At 42.1% G+C, this 22,104-nt stretch overlaps 1 protein-coding gene and 1 non-coding gene across 6 annotated transcripts in view; both read right to left on the reverse strand.

Annotated features, from left to right (window-relative positions):
* Positions 1–19,951, reverse strand: part of pcnt (pericentrin) — a 31,008-nt gene extending 11,057 nt beyond the window's left edge. For 3 of the 5 annotated variants that reach the window (XM_017415231.3, XM_017415222.3, XM_017415214.3), the window contains exons 1-38: positions 19,758–19,951; positions 18,896–18,925; positions 16,206–16,382; positions 15,618–15,758; positions 14,506–14,655; positions 13,502–14,397; positions 13,025–13,378; positions 11,700–12,090; positions 11,143–11,559; positions 10,840–11,055; positions 10,615–10,710; positions 10,387–10,530; positions 9,959–10,208; positions 9,699–9,778; positions 9,334–9,622; positions 9,025–9,125; positions 8,760–8,871; positions 8,435–8,561; positions 8,139–8,258; positions 7,980–8,052; positions 7,760–7,864; positions 7,566–7,677; positions 7,434–7,474; positions 7,210–7,344; positions 6,724–6,928; positions 6,474–6,624; positions 5,823–6,276; positions 5,517–5,714; positions 5,351–5,422; positions 4,851–4,943; positions 4,397–4,549; positions 3,651–3,797; positions 2,265–2,425; positions 1,794–1,966; positions 1,436–1,614; positions 1,161–1,323; positions 825–1,067; positions 183–415 (exon numbers count right to left, since the gene is read on the reverse strand). In XM_017415231.3, the coding sequence (XP_017270720.1) occupies positions 183–415; positions 825–1,067; positions 1,161–1,323; positions 1,436–1,614; positions 1,794–1,966; positions 2,265–2,425; positions 3,651–3,797; positions 4,397–4,549; positions 4,851–4,943; positions 5,351–5,422; positions 5,517–5,714; positions 5,823–6,276; positions 6,474–6,624; positions 6,724–6,928; positions 7,210–7,344; positions 7,434–7,474; positions 7,566–7,677; positions 7,760–7,864; positions 7,980–8,052; positions 8,139–8,258; positions 8,435–8,561; positions 8,760–8,871; positions 9,025–9,125; positions 9,334–9,622; positions 9,699–9,778; positions 9,959–10,208; positions 10,387–10,530; positions 10,615–10,710; positions 10,840–11,055; positions 11,143–11,559; positions 11,700–12,090; positions 13,025–13,378; positions 13,502–14,397; positions 14,506–14,655; positions 15,618–15,758; positions 16,206–16,382; positions 18,896–18,925; positions 19,758–19,805 (7,230 nt within the window). In that variant the 5' untranslated portion in view covers positions 19,806–19,951. The remainder of the gene's footprint in view (positions 1–182; positions 416–824; positions 1,068–1,160; positions 1,324–1,435; positions 1,615–1,793; positions 1,967–2,264; positions 2,426–3,650; positions 3,798–4,396; positions 4,550–4,850; positions 4,944–5,350; positions 5,423–5,516; positions 5,715–5,822; positions 6,277–6,473; positions 6,625–6,723; positions 6,929–7,209; positions 7,345–7,433; positions 7,475–7,565; positions 7,678–7,759; positions 7,865–7,979; positions 8,053–8,138; positions 8,259–8,434; positions 8,562–8,759; positions 8,872–9,024; positions 9,126–9,333; positions 9,623–9,698; positions 9,779–9,958; positions 10,209–10,386; positions 10,531–10,614; positions 10,711–10,839; positions 11,056–11,142; positions 11,560–11,699; positions 12,091–13,024; positions 13,379–13,501; positions 14,398–14,505; positions 14,656–15,617; positions 15,759–16,205; positions 16,383–18,895; positions 18,926–19,757) is intronic. The other 2 variants (XM_017415237.3, XM_037977779.1) reach the window with 1 other exon arrangement.
* A 2,042-nt stretch (positions 19,952–21,993) lies between these two features.
* trnak-uuu lies at positions 21,994–22,066 on the reverse strand. The gene has a single exon. It is a non-coding gene; the product is annotated as a tRNA-Lys (tRNA).
* Between the last annotated feature and the right edge of the window lie 38 nt (positions 22,067–22,104).

Consider the following 22,104-nt stretch of genomic DNA (forward strand, 5'->3'; position numbering starts at 1 on the left):
AGACTATTCAACACAATAAATAGTAACATGCGAAGTGCTGACCTTTAAAACATGCACATATATAGTAATAAAAGCACTGCTGACTTGTTAGAATCTGCAAATAAGTGAAATGACTAAAAGAAAATTGTCAGTATTTACATTTTATATGGAAGGATTTTAAATCGAACCCAGCTGAAGCTTACCTCTATGAACTGTCTGTCGTGTTTCAACTGTTTCTCGAGAGCCTGCACGCGCTGACCCAGGTCTTCGGTGTGGGTCTTGTGGTGCAGCTCTTTCTCCAGGTCTTTGGTTTCCTGATCCTCCAGCTCTCTCTCCAGGGTCCTGAGGCGCTGTGACAGGGAGCTGTGGTCTTTCTCGGCCTGCCGCTGCAAATCCAGCTTTTCTTGGGTCAAACGCTCCGTCTCTGCCAGCAATGCTTGGATTTAAAAAGAAAAAAAAAGGATGATTTTTTACATAAAAAGTGGAAATTCAGAAATATAAGACTCCAGAAGGCACTTAAACACCTACTACTACACATTATTTATGTCAAGAAGTAGAAAAAGTGGCACGGCACTCCAGTAAGAGTTGCTAAAAGCTATTGAAAAAGGCAGAATTACAAACAGCAATCTCACACAGCACTGCAAACTCTTCCCCACTCTCAGCCCACACATCCACACTCTTCTCTGACCCACAAACCTGTGTCAGGATCTAAATCTGAGCCAATGGCCAACGGTGAAAAGGCACATCTGAGCACAGATATTACATAAGTGGATGGTCATTTGAGAAAGCCGCGTTAAATTTTATGCAGACACGACGTTTCCTTATTTTGACGTCACCGTGCTCACCTTTCTCCCGCTCTCCAAGTCCGGCAGAGAGGTGCTCCTTCTGGCGCAGGAGCAGAGTGTGCTCCTCGCTCAGATCCTGATACTTCGCTCGGAAGCTTTCCAGCTCAGCGGTGAGGCCCTGCACGTGGTGCAGCTTCGCCTTCAGGCCTTCCAGCTCCTCCACCAGCTTTTCTTCTTGATTTTCCTTCTGCTGCAGAGACTCCTCTAAGGCAGCTTTTTCAGCCACATAGCCATCAAGGAGCCCTGAAAGCATCATAGATCATTTTGAAGCAACACCGCACATAGACAGTCAGTGGCAGCATCGAATTGGTATTTTCGAGTGAATGTCCTGATCACCTTCTGCCTTGTGGAGCTCCAGCTGGAGCTGAGTGTTCTTCTTGGCCTCCTGGTCAAGCTGCTTCATTAGGAGTTTGTGTTGTTCAACGAGTTGGGTGGTGTCTTCTCGGCCCCGTGAGAACTTTTCCTCCAAAGAAAGATGAACGCCGCGGGCCTGCTCCAGCTTAAGTGACAAATCCACGATCATTTAAGAGATAAAACGTCATAAAAGCAGGAAAAAGAGAAGCAAAACTTGGACTTTTCTTGTTTGGGTAGTGGGTAAATCTCTGATTTACCTGCGTATTTGCTTGGTTTAGCAGCTCCAGCAGGGTGTCCACGGTGTGCCGTAACCTATCACAGGCATTTAGAGCCGATTCTTCTCCTCCGGGTCTGAGCTGAGAATCTGAGACGAGAAGACTCTCGCAGAGCAGCTGGGTCAGCTCTGTGTCCTCCGTCACGTCTAAAACTGAAATACCTGGGAGGGAATTTGTTTTATCAGTTTATATACAAGTACAAAAAGAGCTTTGTGCCTCATAAATTAAATCAAGCTACTATATTTAATTAGGCAGCTTCATCTTAACAAAAACGTGACTCAGAACCTGTTGCAACTTTAGTATCTTTAAAGATCAGAGTGAAGAAATTAAATCAACAGACCTGACTCCTGGGCATCTTTGTTCCCTGCTGAGCTCCTCCGTTGAGTCACAAGCTTGTTTCTTGTGGTTCGGATATCGATCTTTTGTCCAATCAGCTCTTCCGTTGCCGTCACGCTGCGGAGCATCTCGATCAGGACCTTACTTAACTTCTCATTTGCGCCGTGAAGTCTGTGTCTGGGGGAACGGGAGCAAATAAGTCGAGATAAAATCCAAATCTGAGGGTTTTTTAAAGCACATTTATTGAACAAAAATTGATCTTTTCGGGCATGAGGTTTAATGATTTGAAATATTCTATTTAGAATTAAAAAGTTGCCATAACATAAAAAAACTAAACTGAAAACCTTCAAACTACTGGGCAAAATTTAACCCATTACCTAAAACATTAATTGTAACCAAAGACTTCTTTTAAACTCACTGAAAAAATTATTTCTGTTAGTTATGAAGATGAAATAATGCACAGAAGCCGACTTACCTGTCCTCTTTAGCAGCCTGTAAGTCATCAGTGAGCATCTTCAGAAGGTTGCCCCCCTCTTGAGTCTCTCGCTCCCTGCGCTGAAGGAGGGTGTCCATGGTCTCCATCTCTGCACTTTTCCCTTGCAGCTCCCCCTGCAGACACCCAACCTCTGCACGCAGCTGGGAGGGAGGACAAAAAAAAGAAATCAGGAGGAGATTAAAATCCACTCGGGAAGCACTATTATAGTAAACACATTTCAGACCCCTGCCTTGTTAAAAATTAGCCAAAAGCAAACACACTCCAGCTGTAATCAGAGGTTTTCTTGGCAGTGAGCTGTGTATAGGCACCAGGTGAGAGCAGTAGTGGCGCGAACCAACTTTTAAACGTGTTTAAGGTCAACTCAAAGGACGCCCTTAAAGATCCGTACCTTTCCTTCCCCCACCTCTATCCTCTCCATCTGCCGTCACCCTGCGCTCCCTCACTTTCCCCCCTCAGTCCTCGAACTCATCTTGAGCCGCCACCTGCCTCAACAAAACAATGCGGCTGCCATGACAACAGCCCCCTCCCGTCCTCTCAAAGCTCTCCATGCCAACAGGGACCTGAGCGTATGTTAATATCCCGCTATAAAAAGAGGAGCTGGACAACTGCCACAGAAACGAATATATACAAATGTTAGCAATATTTATTTTATTGATCCTTAAAGTGAAGACTGGTTTACAGAAAGTGCAGAATAACAGGAAAGCAAAACTTAACATAAAGATTTCCTGTTCTGATTAACCTCTTGGGATAAAAAACAAAAATTAAAGGGTGACAAACAAAAGAAGCATCCAGGAAACACATTAGTGACTACACTAAAACCTATTTTTATACTGCTGTCTCAACAATCCTCCAGTCTGGAAACAACAAAATCTTCTTAACTTTACTTACAATTTTTGCTATTGTTGAAGTAAATATAAAAACTCAAGACATTTGTCCAAAAAGAAGCAATAAGAAATACAAAGAAAGAAAATTAAAGCAACAAATTAAAATGTAATTTTTGAGGTTTAAGCTTAAGGAAGCATTCACGCAACACCACCAATATACAAGTAACATTAATATCTCAATCTCTTTTACATAAAAGGGGAAAATAAAGTTTCAGCCTTTTACAAAAATACTGTTTCATCACCGAGTCCCAGACGTTCAAACTATTAAAATATTTCACTTTACAGACACCTTTACCTGCCTTTTAAATCTTCTGGTTTTGCCATTATCATCTTTGAAAATACAACATTATTTTCTGGCCTTTCTAATCTTTACCAACGATGTGCGACACCCTGTTCAGACCTTAAATCTGCGCTGTTCAATACAAAACCCCGCAAGAACTGTGGAGCAGGTCGGTATTTCACATAGGATGGCATTCAATACCTGGGCCACCACAGCATCCAGTTGCTGCAGCTGGACAGTGAGCTGGCTCATCTTGTTTGTGTAGCTCTGCTCCTTTTCCCGCTGTTCAGCCGCAAAGCTCCGCCTTAAGTCTTCAAGCTCCGCCTCCTTGTGCTCATCGAACTCCGTCTTCAAAGAGAAAGGTGTTGCGCGAGTTAAAAGATGCAGGGAAAACGGCCGCGGCTACTGGCTTCAGCGTTTCGGATGGTCAAACATCAAATGTCTGTTTAAAAACACTCCCGCCTTAAAACCTGCTGCATCCGAGGATAAAAAGCTTAGATCCGTTCCATTTAGGCATTGTTTCGCGTGCAGCAAAAGAAGCACACGCGCATCCCAGAAGCGCACAGATTGAGAGCAGAGGCAGACGGACGTCAGCACTTGTACATATATGACGGTGGGATTATGAGAAAACTGGGTTTGAATAAAGCTCAAACAGGACACAGTCCAAGCGAGGGCACTAGGACTGAACTGGTGCAGCTGGAGCTTAAGGAGGGCACCGCCAGTGCAATAAACTACAGCTTGAAATAATCCACTGCTATTACATAATGTTTCCAACAAGCACTCAGAATCTGGGAAAAAAAAATAAGATCCTTATCTTTTTGTACTTTTACATTATTTACACAGAGAAACATTAATATATCAAAGATGCCATAATTTAAAAATGTACATAAAATGTCGTAGATCGTCATATTTTTACTCACTTTTCATACATAAATCAGCTTTTTTACCTTGAGTTGATTAATCCTGTCCTGCAGCTGCTCCTCTGATTGGACTTTAAGGAGCTCCACCTCTTCCAGGAAGTGCTGCCGTTGCCTTGACGACGACTCTTCAAGCTCCCTACGACAAGCCTCCAGCTCACGGGCGGAGGTTCCCTTCAGCTCCTACAGCAGAAGCATGTTCTTCCTTCAGCGCTGCAATTTGCAACTCACCAAATGGCCACAATTTTAGTGCATTTCAGTAAATAAATAAATAAATAAGCCCAAACTCTCCATTTGTCTACAAACAAAAACCATTACAGAGGATAAACAATGACTCTAATTCCTCTTTAATCGGATGTAAAAGCCACCAACACTTTAAGGCTACTGGCAACCATTAAAGACCACTTTCAGCTGGGAACATTTTGTCTCTACACGCTGTTACACACACGTTCACACACTGCGCTCATCGTTGTGTAACACGCACCTGAAGGTGGAGATGGTGCTGCTGTTTTTCAGCACTGCAGGTCTGAGAGAGCTCCTGAAGTGCGGCGCCGTGTTGCTGCTCGAGTTCCAAAACCTGACAGAAAGCAACAACATTGAAAAACAAATCAGATGCATTTAAGCATAACCTGTAGGAGCAAATGTTAGGAATCTAAGCACCAAAGATGTGAAAGCGACAAACATTTAAAACTACGTTAAAACTTAAAATTAAGATATTGTCACCACCGCCAACAGCTTTAAAATCTGCAATCCTCCTAGTTCAGTCACCCTGCCCTTTATTTCATACCATTACAATTAAAAATCAAAATGCATAACCCAACAGCAGGAAACAATACGTTGATCTGACATGATTTTAAAGTAGCATTTTTTAGAAAACAATTGGTTTTGCTTTAGTTTTTTAGAACGGCATTTTGATCCTTGGGGTTTCTAGCAGGCTGGAAAGTAAAATATGATTTAACAATTTAAGGAGAAATAGATAAGTACCTGCTTCTTAAGAGTTTCTAAGGCTTTGCAGTGTTCAGCGTCTAAGGCCTCCTTTTGAGCAGCCAGTTCAGTCTGAAAAAGAAAACAAAGCGTGGTAAATGTATCTTCAGTTTACTTATGTATTTACTGAGACGTCATTTGTTTGGTGAAGCCGGCGGGTCGTCACCTTGTGAACGTGGCTGAGCTCGGCTGCCATGGCTCGAAACTTTTCCACGTGCACCTGAGCCAGCTCCTTCCTCAGCTCGTCCCTGACGGACGCCTGTTCTGCGGCTTGGCGCTCCGTCAGCCGTTTGTGCTCCGCACTCTGACGGAGCAGGTCTTGGCGATGTCGCTCCTCAAGCTGGACAATTTCATCACGCAGTGCCTGTGGTTACAAATATGAGTGCATAAGGTGAGAAAAATTATTATTTTTTTAAAACTCCAATGCAACGATGAGCCCAGTGTTTTACTTTCATGGCTCCAACCTCCTTACCTGTACTTCCTTCAAGTAAGTGGTCTCTAAAGTGTCCATATTTCCCAGCATCCTCCTCTCCAGTTCATCCCGGTCTTCCTGGTGTTTGCGAGCCAAGTCCGCTTCTAAAGCCTCTAACTGTGCCCGATTGGTCTCCTGATAAGCAGCCTCCAAACTTTCGCGGTCCTCCTTTTGTTTTGATTTGAGGGATGCTTCTAAGGCAACAAGCTCGGCGTTGTGCTTACTTTCCAGCTCATCTGTCATCGCTGCAAGCTGATCTCTGTGACTGGCACTGAGCGACTCCAGCTGGGCTCGGTGTTTGGCATCGACTTCGTCCATCTCTTTGGAGTGCTTGTTCAGCAGAGCCGTCCTCTCACGTTCTAGTTCAGCTTCATGTTTGGCCTTCAGTTCTTCGACAGACTTTTCATATTTCTGAAACAAATGCTGCTCCAGCGTGGCTTTCTCTTCTTGGAACCTAAACGTACAAACAATCCCATAAATTTACAGGAGGAAACTGGGCTGAACACCATGTTTGAACACTCTCTGTCATCTGTGACCAGGGATTCTGCAGATCTTTGTGTAAAAAGTTAATTCTATTAAAATAAAGATGGCTTTTTTACTTACTTTTATATTTAACATAATAAACCACGAGCCGCTGTAGAAACACCTCACCTTTGTTGAGCGAGGCGTAGCTTCTCTTCACTTTCCTCCTGAAGCAAAACAGCGAGCTCCTTAATTTCAGCAGACATGCAGCTCTTTGCCTTCTGGAGCTCACTTTCACACTGAGCCTCCAGTCTCTGTTTCACCGCAAGGACCTGCGGACCTGAACAACACAAAACTTTCAGAAGCTGTTTCAGGAACCATCTCACAACCAGAATGGGTCATGCAAAAAAAAAAAAAAAAAAAAAAAAAAGCATCTCACTTTTGCTGTTGTCCAGATCAAACTGTCGAGACTTTATCTTCTCTTTGTCAAAAGCTTCTCGAAGGCTTGTCCTCTCCTCTTCAAGCTCTGATTTTAGTGCAGAGATCTCGTTTTCATGTTCCCGTTGGAGCTCTTCTTTCAGCTTCTTCATCTTCTCCAGCACGCCCTCCTTTTCCTCTTTCAGAGCTTCCTCAAGAAGGGTAACCTGCAGCAAATGATAATAAAAATGGATTAATTTAAATGTCAAAAACATTATAATTGACCTTCACCAAGGAGGTATAGGTTTTCAGTAGCATTTGTTTGTTTGTGAACAAGATTACTCAAAAAGTAATGAACAAATTATTACATTTTGGTGGTGATCGGGATCATGATCCGGGCTTGTGATCTCCAAGTGCTTCTAGGTAAATATGTTTCTTTGAGACTGTCTTATGTTTTTATTTTCTATTTGTAGGATACCCATCTGTCATGCACAGACATGCAACATACCTTTTTTGTATTCAACTGTGTTTCAGCGTCCTGCTGTTTACTTGAGGAAGTCAATCTGTTCTCCAGGGTGTGGATGATCGTCATCCTTGTCTGCAGCTCCTCAGTGAGACACCACGTCCTCTGTTCTACCTCAACCTAATTAAGGAAAATAAACCAAATTACTAAAATATTATTTAACACTGCTTTGGAATTCCAAGGTAAATGATCCAAGTAAGTTTTCTCACCTCGACCTGCTTTGCTGCATCCAGACGAACTCTGGTAAGGTCTACAAAAACGGTTGCATAAAACAGTTACTTTTGTTTTAATTTATTAAAATGAACTACAGCGTTTACGTTACAGATGCAGCTGTGGAGCACCTTTTAGATGACTGCTGGAAAGCTTTGCTCTGAGCTGCTCCAGCTCCAGGGCGTGACGAGTCTTCATCTCCTGCAGCTCTTTATAGTAACGGTCTGTGAGGTCTGAGCGCACCTGATAGGCGAGAGACGAGGCAGAACTTGCAAACGAGACTCACAGCTCTGTGTGCTAACAACTATGAAAGACTGTGCCGTACCTGCTCCAGCTCTTCTTTAAAAGATTGAGTTAAAGCAGACTGCAGACGGGAAAGCTCCATCGCATGAGTCTCCTCCAACTCCAGCCTCAAAGCATCAAGTAACTCCTGGATAAGAAATACAAAAAAAATGCAAAAATAAGTAGAATCAACCAACAAATCCTTTAAAATGTAACCATATTCATACAATACAGATAGTCAGTGGCATGTGTTAACCTCTTACCTTCTGCTTCTCCAGTTGGACACTATTAGAGGAAACATCTTTGTCCTCCTCAGCTTTAACTTGAGACAAAATACTGAAACAGAGAAAAAGGCATGCTTACTCAAAGACATTTGAAGACTGTACCAGATAAATACGTCGTGTGAAGACCAACTGCCGTACTTGTCGTCTGTAGTTTGAAGCACAGAGTCCTCCAAGGCACTTTCCACCAGTCTCAGCTGGAGCAGAGCGACTTCCTCTTTGTAGCTCTCCTCTGATGCCTGCAGCCGCTTCTCAAAATAACTGGGAACGATAACAGAAACATGTAGACTCCGTGGAAGCGAGCAGACTGACCACTGCCAAGCAAACCATTTCAATCGTACGAACCACAAATCAGTTTCTTTTCTAAACGATAAATCAAATAGATTATTGTTACAATAGTTTTAATAATAATAATAATTTTATGTGTCGATTTATACCTCCTCAAGTCTTCCAGCTCAGCCTCATTGCGCTCTTTGAGTTCTCGCTTTTGTTCATTAAACTCCGTCTTCAGGCGCTCAATGTCGTCAACTTGAGCTGAACGAGCCAACAGCTGCTCCTTGAGCTCTGTAAGAAAACACATTTATTTGATGTCTAACTTCTTTTCAGTGACCTATTCTATTACAACGAAGAACAACTGCTAAGGAGTGTATGGTGCATTGGTTTGTCTTAAATGTCTGAATATTTAAAAGAACTCTGCAGATTAACAAAGAATAAGAAGAAATGCACAGCCAAGCAGACGTCAGGCTAAGGTGTTAATCTCACCTCCCAGCTCTTGACGACTCGTCCTCATGCTTTCCAGCTGAGTCCACAGTTGACCTACTTCCTGTTCTTTGCTCTGTTTGAGCACATCTCTCTCCTCCTCCAGGCGCAAAACCTGAGCGACAGAGTGGGAACGTCATTCAGACGTTGAAAACAGGACGCATAAGTGTGTTCAAAAATGAACTTAAAGCTCTTTAAAGGCGCGGGAACAGTGCAATTTGAGACAAAACAATTAGATGCAACTCAAACGGGCAAGCGCTAAACTGACCTCTTGCTGCAGTTGCTGCTCTTTCTCCTCAAGGTGGCGCACTCGCTGCTCCTTCTCCTGCAGCTCCGTTTTGTGACGGCAAACCGTCTCCTCCAAAGAATCTGATCAGCAAAGTTATAAAAATAAAATATCAGTCGGAAGGATAAATGGACTGTGTGTTCATATTTATCCACTGCCATGTATATTTTAATGCAACAGACAGAATTTGGAGTTTATATACATCATTTTAAAGTCAGAGGACAAATTATTTTTAAAGCATTTAGTTTCTTTAGTGAGACGTGGAGGGGTAGTGTGGACGATGCTACTCACAGGCAGCAGCATCTCTGTCAGCCCAGGCTCGCTTTAGTTCCTCTTCTAGTTTCTGGGCTTGATCTTTACTGGTAGTTTGGAGCTCCTCCAGTCTGGTTTTCGTCTCCTGCAGCTCGGCCTGGGTCAGAGGCAGAGCTGCTTTGGCATCTGTTAGAGCTTTGCTCGTCTCTGTGAGGGACATCTGTTTGCTGCTCAGCTCTGTCGGGGTGGCGTTGAGACAGTTTTTGATGTCTGATAGAGACCTTTGGAGGTTTTGCTCTGCCTCTGTCTCCCACTGAACTCTTAGAGCCTATAAACAAGATTAGTGATTAGTTTTTGGTTTTTTTAAATAAATGTGTGGGAAAAAAAATGTACTGAAACTGGACCTGTATTTCTCTTGTCTGCCTTTCCTCCATTAAAGCTCTCTCCTGAGCAACGCGAGCCTCCCACTGCTGCTTTAATTCATCTGAGCAGACGCACGCACAAAAGGATTCATCAGGTGCAAGTCCTTGAAAGTTACATCTGCCACAGCGTTTCTGCTTTTACAGAGCAGCCCACAATGCTCCACATGTTGAGTGCACCGAAAAAAACCCAGCCGTCATAAATACACTTAACAGCCCGAGAAGCACTCGCTGCCTGCACTCACCCAACTCTTGTTTGTGCAGCTCCAGCAGCCTATCCTGCTGCTCCCGACTCCGCTGTTTGATTTGGTCCAGATCGGACTGATGGCGGGCCTCTAGGAGTAATAGATCCTGGGCGACTCTCTCCTTCACAGAGTCCTGGACCTTGCCAAGAGCAGACTCTTGCTCCTGCTGCACCTGATGGTCCTCCAGCTGAGACACGTGGACTGTGGTCAGGCTCAGACGCAAGGCTTCGAGCTCCAAGGTCTTTTGGGCCTAAAAACAGTTTGTAATTAGAGATTTGTAGTAAAACAAACTGTACAATGAAAAAGGGCTGTATGTTGCATTCATACTTTAACTGTTATTCAAGTTCAGGAGAATAAAAGTTCTTTTTCCCCCGTCATCTTGTGAATAAGGCTGTTAAAATGGGCTGATACAGTATATAAAGTAATACCTGTGCCTGCTGCAGCTCAGCCTGGTGGGCTGCCTCCATGCTCTCCCTCAGCTCCAAGGACACCTCTGTTCTCAGCTGATCGAGCTCCTCGTTGTGTTTGGCGGCCAGCTCTGAGATCATCCTCTCATGCTCGCGTTCAGTTACCTGCGGCAGAAACAGAACGAGCATTACAAAAAACGAACAAACGTGTCTTTCTTGTTAAGATATTCGACGACGACTTACTGGTACCTGTTTGATAAGGCTGATCTGTCGCGTCTGTTGTTCCTCCATACTGACTTTCTGCTTCAGCAGCTCTGTCTCCAGGTTGGCATTTAACTCAGAAACCTAGATATTTATACAGAAAGAGCATGTTAACACAATTACAGCAAGAATTTATAATTATATAAAGGAATCCTTGAATGTTCCGAATCTCAATCTGCAGTGAAACAACGGTATACGGTTTGTAAATCCCACCTCTTGCTGATGTTTTTCCATCAGATTTTTTATCTCCTGCTGGTGAGAAGCCTTTAGCTTTTCTGTAGCCTCCTTCACAGCCAGGCCCTGCTTTTCGAGGAGAGCCTTCACCTCCTCTTCTTTCTCCTTCATTTGTTCCTCCAACAGATGAGTGACGCCAAAGAGCTTCTCTTTCTCCTGCCTCTCCTTCTCCCACTTCTCCCTCTCGTCAGCCAACTATTAAATCATGTTGTTTGCCATATAATTAACTGAAAGTAACCCAAACAGAACAAATAATCTTTGTCATTGTAACAGACAGCTTACCTCGACGTCTTTGGCTTTCAGCATGTTCTCGAACTGCTCGAGCTCCTCTTCTAGGACCTGTTCCATCTTTTTGATCTGTTCGTCCATCTGCTGTTCTCTTCTCTTGTCCTCCTCGGTCTGCTTCACAGACTGGGCCTGGGCCTCTTCCAAAAGGGCAAGGCTCTGTCTTAGACGGGAGATTTGAGAATCCAACTGGTGCTTTGCATTTTCAACGCAGCCCAGACTCTCGTGGCTCTTCAGCAGTTCCTGCTGCAGCCTCTCCAGCTCCGTTTGGCTCTTTAAAACCTGCGCACAGGTCGTTTCTAGCTCTGCCGATACGGCGTCAAGCTCGATCGTCTTTTGATTTAACAAGGCTGATGTGGTTTTCAGTTCCATTTTTGTCTCCTCTAACTTTGATATAAGATGCTCACAATAAGCCTTGAAAAAAAGGACAAATATAGACATTTCATTTCACAAAAAACTAATTTTCTTGTCAATTAATAGCTTCTATCTAAATTCTCAAACATATTTATATTCATGTTAAGCCATTACCACAAAGACTTATTGCAGTAGTATACCTGTAACATTTGCATTTGGATGTCACCTCTGGCTTTTGTGGTCTCTTTGGCAAAATCTGTACTCGGCTCCACCTCCTGCAGAGAGGATACCTGCAGCAGGTCCTGCCGATCCTGATGAGACGAGAGGACGTCTTTTTCTCCCTCCCCTGCCAGTGCATCTTCCTCCTCTGTGGCAGGGACTAACAGAGAGGTTTCCACTGTGCTCTCAGCTTCTTGTCCCATCAATATTACTGCATTTTCTCTTTCTTCAAACAAGGCACCAAGTTTGGTTATAAGGTTTTCTTGCTCGTGAGCTTTCAAGTTCATCTCCTCCTCGATGTTTCGTCTTTTCTCCTTCTCTTCTTCGAGTTCAAAGAGAGCATCCCTGAGCTCTTCTGTTACTTGAGCCCATCTAAACAGACAGGGATCATTTGAAAAGGTTCAGAGAGGATGTTGTGAACACAAACGACTAGTCTTTTACAATGTAACCGCTGTGAAACTCTACATGCAAGTTTAATACTTCTCCTGTTTTGTTTTGTGACTGGCTGCAGAGTCTTGTTAACTATGATTGTCCCACTTCACTTCAGCTTGTCGAACAGAGCAGGAGAAGTATGAATGCTGTTTGCAGACTTTAAGGTAGTATCTCACTGGGCTGTGACTGCTGGAGACTTGTTAGCAAACGGCATTCGGAAGCGAGTCTCCGAAATCTCTCTAACATTTACGGGGTTCTCAGTTTGTTTGCAAGAGTCACAGAGACTCATTCTTGTCGCTTCAATTTTGAGCATGTTCAACCGATTTATGCAACAAATTTTCTCTCAATAGAGTTGCCGCAGGCATCTCAAATCCTTCTCAATTTAGTTTCCAGAAATCTAGAGTACTATAGCTGTATTTTGACACCTGCACAGACAACATCCAAGGCTAAGACCCTCAAAGTCCAGGTCTAAAAGCCATGTTATTGACAAATAAATATTAAAAACTGGTCCAAATCCATCTGTCTATATGTCTAAAGTGTATTCCAGTAGAATAAATCAAATGTGTGGAGGCTTCTAAAGTGGGTACAAAATGGGGCTATGTGATTTCCTGGTCACCTATTTTGCAAACACTCTGATTCAGTGAGTTTGCGATGTAAAATTAATCTATTTCTTCACTATTTTAAGTCACAAACTAGTCTCCAACAATCACAGATCAGTGAGATAATACCTCAACAAAATAGCTGCTTTGTATTTCTTTAAAGTTGGAGGAAATTAAGACAGATTTTCCCTCAAACTTTAAGTAAAAACACAAAACTAATCTAAGAAACTAGAATTACAAAGTTTAGGGTATAATACTGCCGTGACCTAAATTACCTGCTCCTTGCTTCCTCCAGCTCTTCTGAGCTCTTGAGGACTTCCTCCCGTAACACATTCAGATCCCGCTCCTTCAGAGCCAGCTCCTCGCGGAGCTCCTCGCACTGCTGATTCAGCAGTTCTTTCTCCAAGCCTGTATCGCCGAACGGCGGCTCTGACATTTGGCTCAACCCCATCTCGCCGGAGGCGGAGTTGTGAGGCCACTGAGCAAAAGGCCGAGGACTGGAATCCCCGGCTTCTGGGGCACAGTGCTGCGAGCCGGCGGCGCTCGGGGGGTTGTCGTTGTCTTCACAGACACGGTTCGAAACTGACAGCAGGGGCTGATCTCCAAACACGTCACTGTTGAGCTCAAAACTGTGAAGACAGGCAAAAAAGAGCAGCGGGTTTTATACTGTTTTGATGGCTAGGAATAAGTGATGAAGCTTCTGAGCAAAAAGTATGTGGATATTAAAAACTAATTAAGATCATTTGTTTTACCTGCAGTCTGCAGATATCTCCAGCTGACTGCAGTGTTCAAAGCTCTCATTTATCAGTGAAGAGTGTGAATGTTCAAGAGGAGCAGAAGACAGGTAACGCTCCATCAGAATATCCCCAAGTAGCGATGTGTTTAGACTTTCCTGATCAAGTCCCCTTTCCCTGTTGCCTTCATTTATACTAATCCTCTCAGAACTAAAACCAGCTTTGGCTTGGTTCTGACGGTTCTTTGAAGCTTTAAGTCCTTCAACCTCCTCCTCTCTCCTCTTCAGTTCTTTTTCACTCTCATCCAACAGCTGCCTGACGCGCTCAACCTCCCCTTTGAGTCTCCTCATCTCCTCCTCCTGTCTCAGCTTTTCTTCCTCAAAAGTCTGGAGACGACGAGCAGAGCTGGCGACGGCCTCGCTACGTCTCACCTCCGCGTCTTCCTCCTCCTGAAGCTTTTTCCTCAGCTCCAGCACCTCTCGGTTTAACTTCTCCTTCTCCTCTTTGTACTGCTGTATCTCAAGGCACTGAGTTTGTACTTGGCTTAGCTGGCTCTGAAGGTTTTCCAGCTGCGCGTCTTTCGCTTTCCGCTCCTCCTCCCTCCCTTGCTTCTCCTCCTCCAGTAACAAAAGCACGTGTTGGTTTTTCTCCATCTCCTCTGCTAGCTCGGCACTTGCGCGTTGGCTCCTCTTCCTTTCTTCTTCCAGCTCAGTCATGAGCTTGTGCAGGACGGTGTCAGTTTCGGTGTCGCTGTCAGTGCTGAAACATTCGGGACTCGCATTTCCCGATCCTTTAGATGTCGCCTCTTTGTGATTGATGTTTGCAGCCTGGGAGGAAAGGCCATGGTGATGGTCTACAACATCAACCGCTTCCGCCCCTGACTGACCTTTAATTCGTTTGAACTCTACGCTGGTCTGCATGAAAGAAAAAAAAAGAAAGAGAACAAGTTAGGTGCAGAGGTGTTTCAGGAGCAAGGAAACAATAAAACAATCCTGAATGGTGCCACTCTGAGAGGCGCTTACCTGTTGGATCTGTTTCTGTAGGGCCTGAATCTGCCCAGCGAGTGACTGCGCCTCCAGCTGTACCTGGTCTCTACTTGCCAGAGCTTCCTGAAGGTTGTAGCTGAGTTTGGCGATGATTTCGTTCCGCTTCTCGACAGCCTCCTGCAACTGCTGCAAAAACAGGACGAATCAATTTTAGTAAATGGGACAAACGCTCTTTTTTGTTCAGATGATTGTTTTTTTTTCTTTTCAGATTCAGACTATTTTTTACAAATCTTTTTTCCGTTGTAGCTTCTTTTAAACATTCAAAAAACAGGGCCATAATTTGTATCACAGGTGATTTGAAAGGCCCGTAAATAAAGCATGTTGCTCGTATCACATTTCGTTGATGTGTAAAAGAATTTTTGAAAATGTGCACAAAGAGATGCAAGATTTGCACCTAGAGAAGAATTCAGAGCAAAACCTGAGGCCAACAAAGTACAAAGATAAAAGACTTTCTCATTTCAGGTCAGAAAAGTGAAATTAAATTGATTTCTTGGAGAAAATAAACATCAGCAAAATAGATATAATCTATGAAAAGTAAATAAAAACAGCCTCCTATTAAACACAAATTTAAAAATAATTACAGCACAACTTTAAAACAGTTTGGTACACGTGATCCTTCAGTCTTGTTAAGCTCCTGTACATCAATATTTAAGACATTTAAAACTAATTTTCATAACACAAAACACATTCCTCTCAGACCTGCATAATATGAATAAAATATACTGAAGTTTCAGACTGGAAAATCCAGACAGCAACACAGAAGAAAGACTTAATTCCTCACGGGTTAATGATGGCGTACAAATTCAAACAGCTTTTTTAAATGAGGGACATTATTATATTCTAGTATCTGGAATTACAATAAAATTTAAAAAACACTTAAATTAAATACTTTTGCAGCTCATATTTTAGTGTGTAAATCAAATGTTAGGATTAGAATACAAAGAATATGAATATGCAGAAACTTAAGTGATGTCTTGAAAAAGAAAAGTTATGCTGTAAACAGTGCAATCTTATTACTGAAGCTGCATTCAAAAATTAAATAATTTTGCAAGAATTGATAGAATATTTTGAATTTTGACTCTGTATACCTTGAGCTGCTCTTTGCCCGTCAGTGCAGCGAGCTCCTCTTCTCTTAAATCTTCCAAAGGAGATGGGTTTTGCTCCGAGGGGGGCTGATCCTCCTGGTTTTCATTCTGCTGAACCTCTAATTGCTCTGAATTTGGGGCCCCCTAAAATAAAAAAGAAAGAAAAAGAAAATTATCCCTAAGCTCTTATTTTAACACGAACAAAAACATCAGCAAAACACCCAGTGCCGCGAACGTACACTTAGGCCAGCAGGTGAATACAATCAAATAAATACAAAAGAATAAAAGCAGTAAAAAGGGCTTCGGTTAATCCTGGCCACGTTGCCATGACAACAGGCCCTCAAGGCAATGTAATGGTTAGTGACCCAGTTCTCTAATGTATGTTTATCAGACAGAGGGCATCAACAACATGTCAGAAAACACAGAGTTAAGAGAAGTGGACGAAAACAGCAGGTCAAGTGCTAAGATCTGTGAATAAAACCGTGTGAGGTAAAGAAACACGTCTGCAATCAAACCAGTTATTTCAGTCAGACAAACTGTTGTACATATAAAAATAAGCTTAGCTGATAATTTATTTAATGAGTGGTATACCTCATGGTCGGTCGTGTTGACTCGCTCTGTGGCACCGGCTGAAGGAGGCGCCGGGTCTACGTTACGGTCTTGCGTCGGGCTGTCATTCTTTTTGACAGCCTGGCCCTTCCTCTTCTGCGTCTTTTTCGCCGCCCCCGCACCGTCGCTTTTCGCCCGCTTCTGTCTGAAGCTAGCAAGCTGCGCAGGAAGGACAGCGAGAGGTAGATGGACACATAAGTCAGGACCGCCGAGCACCACCAAACTATTAGCATGGTGAAGCTCAGGGGTCAGAGCTTAAAAAAAAAGATAGGGACTACAGTCTGAATTTATTGTTCAAGTAGCCAAAAAGTTACTTTCTGTAGCATCGATTTGCAAAATGTATATCACGAAGTTGTTGATCTACATTAGATTGTCTTTATTTTTTTGATGAGTTAATTCAGAAGAGGAAAAAGCGAGAAGAACTCCCAAACTTGCACCAGAAATAGCCACCACCATCCCCTGTTAAGATCACCAAGTTCAAAATGAGATGAAGATACTAAAAATTCACAGAACTCCAGAGAGCTGTAGCACGCCCATGGGAAGTGCAGATTTTAATGACTCATTCTGGACAACCTCAGCAGACAAGAAACAGGAAAAAAAAAAATCCTGTTAGTTTGCATTTTTCATTTTGTAGAGACGTCAAACTCGGAGACTTAAAGCTGTTGTGCAGAAACTTTTTTAAAATCTTGAGTTCTTCTTTGCGAGCCCTTGGGACGTTGAGGTGTTGCTCCAAAGTGAAAAACATCCTTCCCAAACGAGCCGGGTTGTTTAGCAGAAACTCCAGAGGGACCATTTTCATACAAATTTGCCTCGGGCGGTTTCTTTTTGGAAAACACCCCTCCTCTTTTTTTTTTTTTAAAATAACTGCCTCCCTCTTCTGGCCCTGTCTCCTCTTTAAGCAGCTTAAATCAGATTACAGCACTTGTCATCCTGACAGAGATCCTCACAGAGTTCTCCATCAATATCTGACAGTCGGTGATCGACTTCTTTGCTCGCTGGCGGGTCAGAGTTGTCGATTCTTCCGGATCAAGTCAGTTGGTCCAGATGTAGAACTCGTAGTCTGCAGGAAACACCACAGTCTGCCGAAGCGCTCATCCCAAAAGTCACAGCTAAAGCCAAGCGTACGGAGCAGAGGGAGCCGCAAACTCTGTGTAGATGATGGCATATGTCTAGACCAAGGATAGAGGGTGGAGACTGGAACATGCATGCACACGGAGAGGAGGAGACTGAGCTCTGTGTGTGGCGAGCAGCATCAGAGTGTGCACGCTCAAATCAATTTGAGATTACATATTCCCCGGAGCCCTACTTGTTGCTTTATGCGATGAGTCACGTACGCGATGCATGAATTTATTGTGTGCATGTGCCCCGACGTTTCTTCCGATTATGTTGCATGTCCTGACCCTAAAACCACATTGTAGTCTTTGTTTAGCACCGCACAAGCCTCCGAGTTCTGAAACAAAGTTGATTTGAAATTAATAAAGATAATAATCAGGCAGCCTTGTCTCAGGCTTAATTATTAAGTTGAAATCCCACACATTCTCCTGCCTTCGCCATACTCATTGGCTCCGCCTGCCAGAAAACATTACATCTCAGAAAGACATCAGCCAGATGAGCTGTGTTTCGCTCAAGGCCACTTCTGCACCACTGAGATTCTGACTAAGCAGCTAGGTGAAGCTTACTATGCTGAAATCAAATGTAATTGGAGTGCAAAAAATGTTTTTCTCCCATCTCAGCACCAGAAATGCAGCGCACCAGACTTAAAGAGGTGTTCGTTGTTGACACATGTTTGTGTTTAACTGTAATCTTTGCCCCTATGCCAGGCTTGTAATGCAGCAAGATGAGAAATCTGCTTTTTTTTGTGTGCAGCCAACAGTGCAGGCAACTGTCGGCGCTGTATTACCATAGCAACATCTTCTATGTGATACTTAACACAATAAACCCCATTAAATCGTACGAATCCACTGCACCATCTGATGGCCTGCACCCAGCACTGCACTGTTCAAATTCCTATCCGACCACTAACAGCAAGGCAAATTTCCTTTCAGACTCGCAGTCTAAATTATTTAAGCATAAATAATTCACAATGGCGTTATTATTTCACGAGTAAGAGATTTACCATCTCAAAAGTTGACAACATTCACAGCATGTTGCAGAAAAGCATGAGTCATAATTTACTACCCGTGCAGGCCTGTCATAATAAGTTCTCCTTTGGCTGAGGTAGCGCCTAGGAAATAATAGCAACATATAACTGTAATTTTGAGTCCAATTGATGTCAGTTACACAATATAAAAGGCATAAAGCAAGAACACTTAAAGTGCAATTTATTATATATGTAAGGAATCCTCAGACATCAGTATTGGAGATGATTTTGTCCTAGAATTGGGAAACACAGACCAAGCAAAGAACAGAGGCAAATGCATCTCAGGCCAAATGTTCGGGACAATTTCATGTAGACAAACACTGAACGGCAAAACAATTACGGTAAATGTGTGTCTAGATAATTTATAAGATAACTTTGTAGATTTATTGTGACACGCCTTCACCCAAGAGGACAAAAGAGAAGAAACATGAAAATAAATCAGTTAAAGCAATGTACCAGCAATCCAAAACCCCCAATACAATCAAAAGTCATTCACCACTTGTTTTTTTTTTTTGTTTTTTTTAATACTCACCGCCTGCCTTTGAGGCATGCTGGACAAACTCTGTCATAAGAAATATCAATGTTTTTGTTATTTTTTTTGTGAAGTAATGGGCATCATAATGTGATTTCTAATTACAATTTTTAACCAATCCTACACAAGAGTTGCACAATGAGCTGGATGCGGACTACAACATGAATTAAATTACATTTGGTTAATGTTGATCATTGATCCGATACTAATAACTCCCCCACACTAAGTTAAAAGCACTTTCTTGTCCTTGATTGGAACACTATAATACAAATTTTCAGAAAACAATAACTACCATGCAATATGGCATATTTTTCTATTGTTATTATCCATCTGTCTTTTTCAGAAAGCCATTAAGGTTTTAAAAAGGCCAATCAACATCCAGGACGGGAGCTATGAGTTAGTCATTTTCCTATTTTAGGTTTCTGAGATGGTGTCTGACTCTTATAAACTTAACAACAAGTTTATTATGCTCATAAGCTGCTGGTGAGAGGAAAGCAACAATAAAAAAGTAACTACATGCAAGTCGATTAATAACGCTGCTTTTACGTAACATGGCTTGAAACGCGTTTTCAATTATGTCTATAAAAGCTATTTAAAATGCAGAGGTTCTATTTCTTGCCGTTTCGAAAATACACACGGTCACTGCTGGGATGAGAACAATCTTCGTTGACGTATCAGCATACTTATAATGTTGTTTGTGGCTTTATAATAAACATTCCGTTAACTGCACGTTGAATGCATTTACTGAGCGAGTATGGAAACTATGACTTTTTAACGAAGAGGATGCAGTTAGGCGTGTAATAGGCGCAAAGCTATGACAAAAGAGATAGCTAATTGGTAGCATAAGATGTTAGCAACAAACCTTGGCTCTCCCAGCTTCTAACTTCCTCTGTCGTTCATCTTCATCCATGATTTAATGTGAACACATCCGTTAACAAAATCGGACATATATCCGAACTGAATGGAAAACCACGATATGTTTTTCCCCCTTACAAAATGCTTAAACAAAATATTCGAATCTGTTTAGATACAACTGTCAACAGACAATATTCAATATGGCCGCCAACGCGGTTCAACTCCGCCCTTATCGAGTTTCACTGAACCAACGGTCCAATCAAAACGTAATATTCATCACCTTCAGCCAATGAAATTCGCGTCCCTGTAAATGACAAGCACCGCCTATCTTGTATATCAGCCCACTCCATAGGGTTAGTTAAAGCGCTCCGAGTCAAAACTAGAACTTGATAACCAATCAGATTTCTGCTCTAAGTTTTCTGTTTTAGATTGACAGCTATGGTAGCCAATCAAAGTAGGCTATTAGTTATAACTCTCCTGTGTTTTTAACGTGCAGGATTCTCCCAGTAAGGAGTTTCTAGCATGGGCCTTAGCTTGTAGCTTGATTTCCAGGGCAACTAGGGTGGCCCCAAAGTGGAGAAGACAACACAGACTTTTCCAGGTTTAATTTGAAGCAATTATTGTTTTGGGTATCTGTAGTCTTTGGGGTTGCAGGAGCTTTCAGTTCAGATCTGTGCCTTGGTGGTCCTGAGATGATTTTGCCAAATTTTAGCAAACTGTGAACAAACTACACTTTCCAACTTGCAATACAGTGTAATGAGGTGATCCTGTAATCTGCAGTTGGTTCCTCGAACCATTACCGGTCAGGGTAGATTTTCTATCTTTTGTTTTACATTTGCACAGGGCTTCTGAAAGTCTGTCACTGTGTTCTGTGTAAATCAGTCCAATTAGTATATTCAAATAAATTATTTGCATAATAGTAAAATGTATATCACGAAGGAGACAGCTAAAAGATGGTTGCTTTTGTAACACGTCATTACTGACCAAATTAAACCTTTTGGCCAAACTGTGCAGCACATGCATTAAAATATTATTTTAACAAGCACAATCAGTCAGATTTATTAGAGACTAAACATCACAATGAGTGTTTAAAACATGTGGCCTGACTCTGAAACCACTGCACATTACGCACATTTCCATTTTATTTCTTTGAATCTTCTCATACACAGATTTTAACAGACCTCTAAAACAGTATACTTTGATATTTGTATTGATGTGATGGTGAAATTATGAGAATAAACCCACCTTAAATTGCCAAACCAAACTGGATTGTCGTTGGTAAAAGTTGCACAGTATGGATTTAAAATAAAACAGGTTGACAATATAGAAGAGAGACAACAATTACCCTGCCGGGAGATGTGATATCTTACTGGTTTTGCTGAAGAGTGCTCAATAACTTTGCTGAGATTTGCTGAAGAAGCTGAAACTGAGTTGAGAAAAGAAGCAGAAAAGTGAAACTAAAAGGAGCAAAACACAGCTAGAAGCTAAAAGTAGCAAAAGACTAGCTAAAACTAAAGTAGTAACAGGATAGCTAGAAGTATAAAAAGACATAAACATAATAAATGTTAGGCTAAAAGTAACAAGGCTAATTAGAAAAAATAAATATAGCAAAATTCTGGCTAAAAGTAGCAAAATGCTAGCTAAAAACTGAAAGTAGCATAAAAAGACAAAATAGAGCAGTTATGGAGAAGCTGATTTAAGAGAGAACCATGTTTTTTTATAGAAATTTGGGAGCTCTTGATGGATTTATATGCAGAAAATATTGTAAATAATTGTGAAATAATTCGAAAAGTACTAAAGTTTAAAAGCAAAAGAAAACAACAACAAAAGTCTCAGCACCCATTTCCTGAATGAGCTGACTGTTTTGATATATAAAAATAAAATAGCACAGAGCAATGGAAAAAATATAAAAGAAAATTTAAAAAAAAGAAAACAATGGTGTGAATGCTGATTCGGCACAGCTAACCAGGCGAGTCTGCTTTAAGACCTGCTAGAGACATAATGTTAGGCGCTTTTTAGGTTGTTTTAAAATAAAAATAAATACGTGTAGTTCTTCTTGGTTCCTTGGCTGCTGTGCTGCCGAACACCGGAAGTAGACTCCTTGAACGTACAACTCGCTCACAGGCTTTCAGAGGAAGCAGTTTAAAATACAACATTAAACAGCGAAATAAAGGGATATTTATCGCATGTTCGCACATGTTCAAGAATGTTACTCGTTTATACGACGGAGAAAAAAAATTGTTCGCCCGAACAGGGACTTGAACCCTGGACCCTCAGATTAAAAGTCTGATGCTCTACCGACTGAGCTATCCGGGCTCTGAAGTAGGACGCAGGCAGAACTCAATCAGAACAAA

This window comes from Kryptolebias marmoratus, linkage group LG10 (assembly GCF_001649575.2).
Source record: "Kryptolebias marmoratus isolate JLee-2015 linkage group LG10, ASM164957v2, whole genome shotgun sequence".
Lineage (NCBI taxonomy): Eukaryota > Metazoa > Chordata > Actinopteri > Cyprinodontiformes > Rivulidae > Kryptolebias > Kryptolebias marmoratus.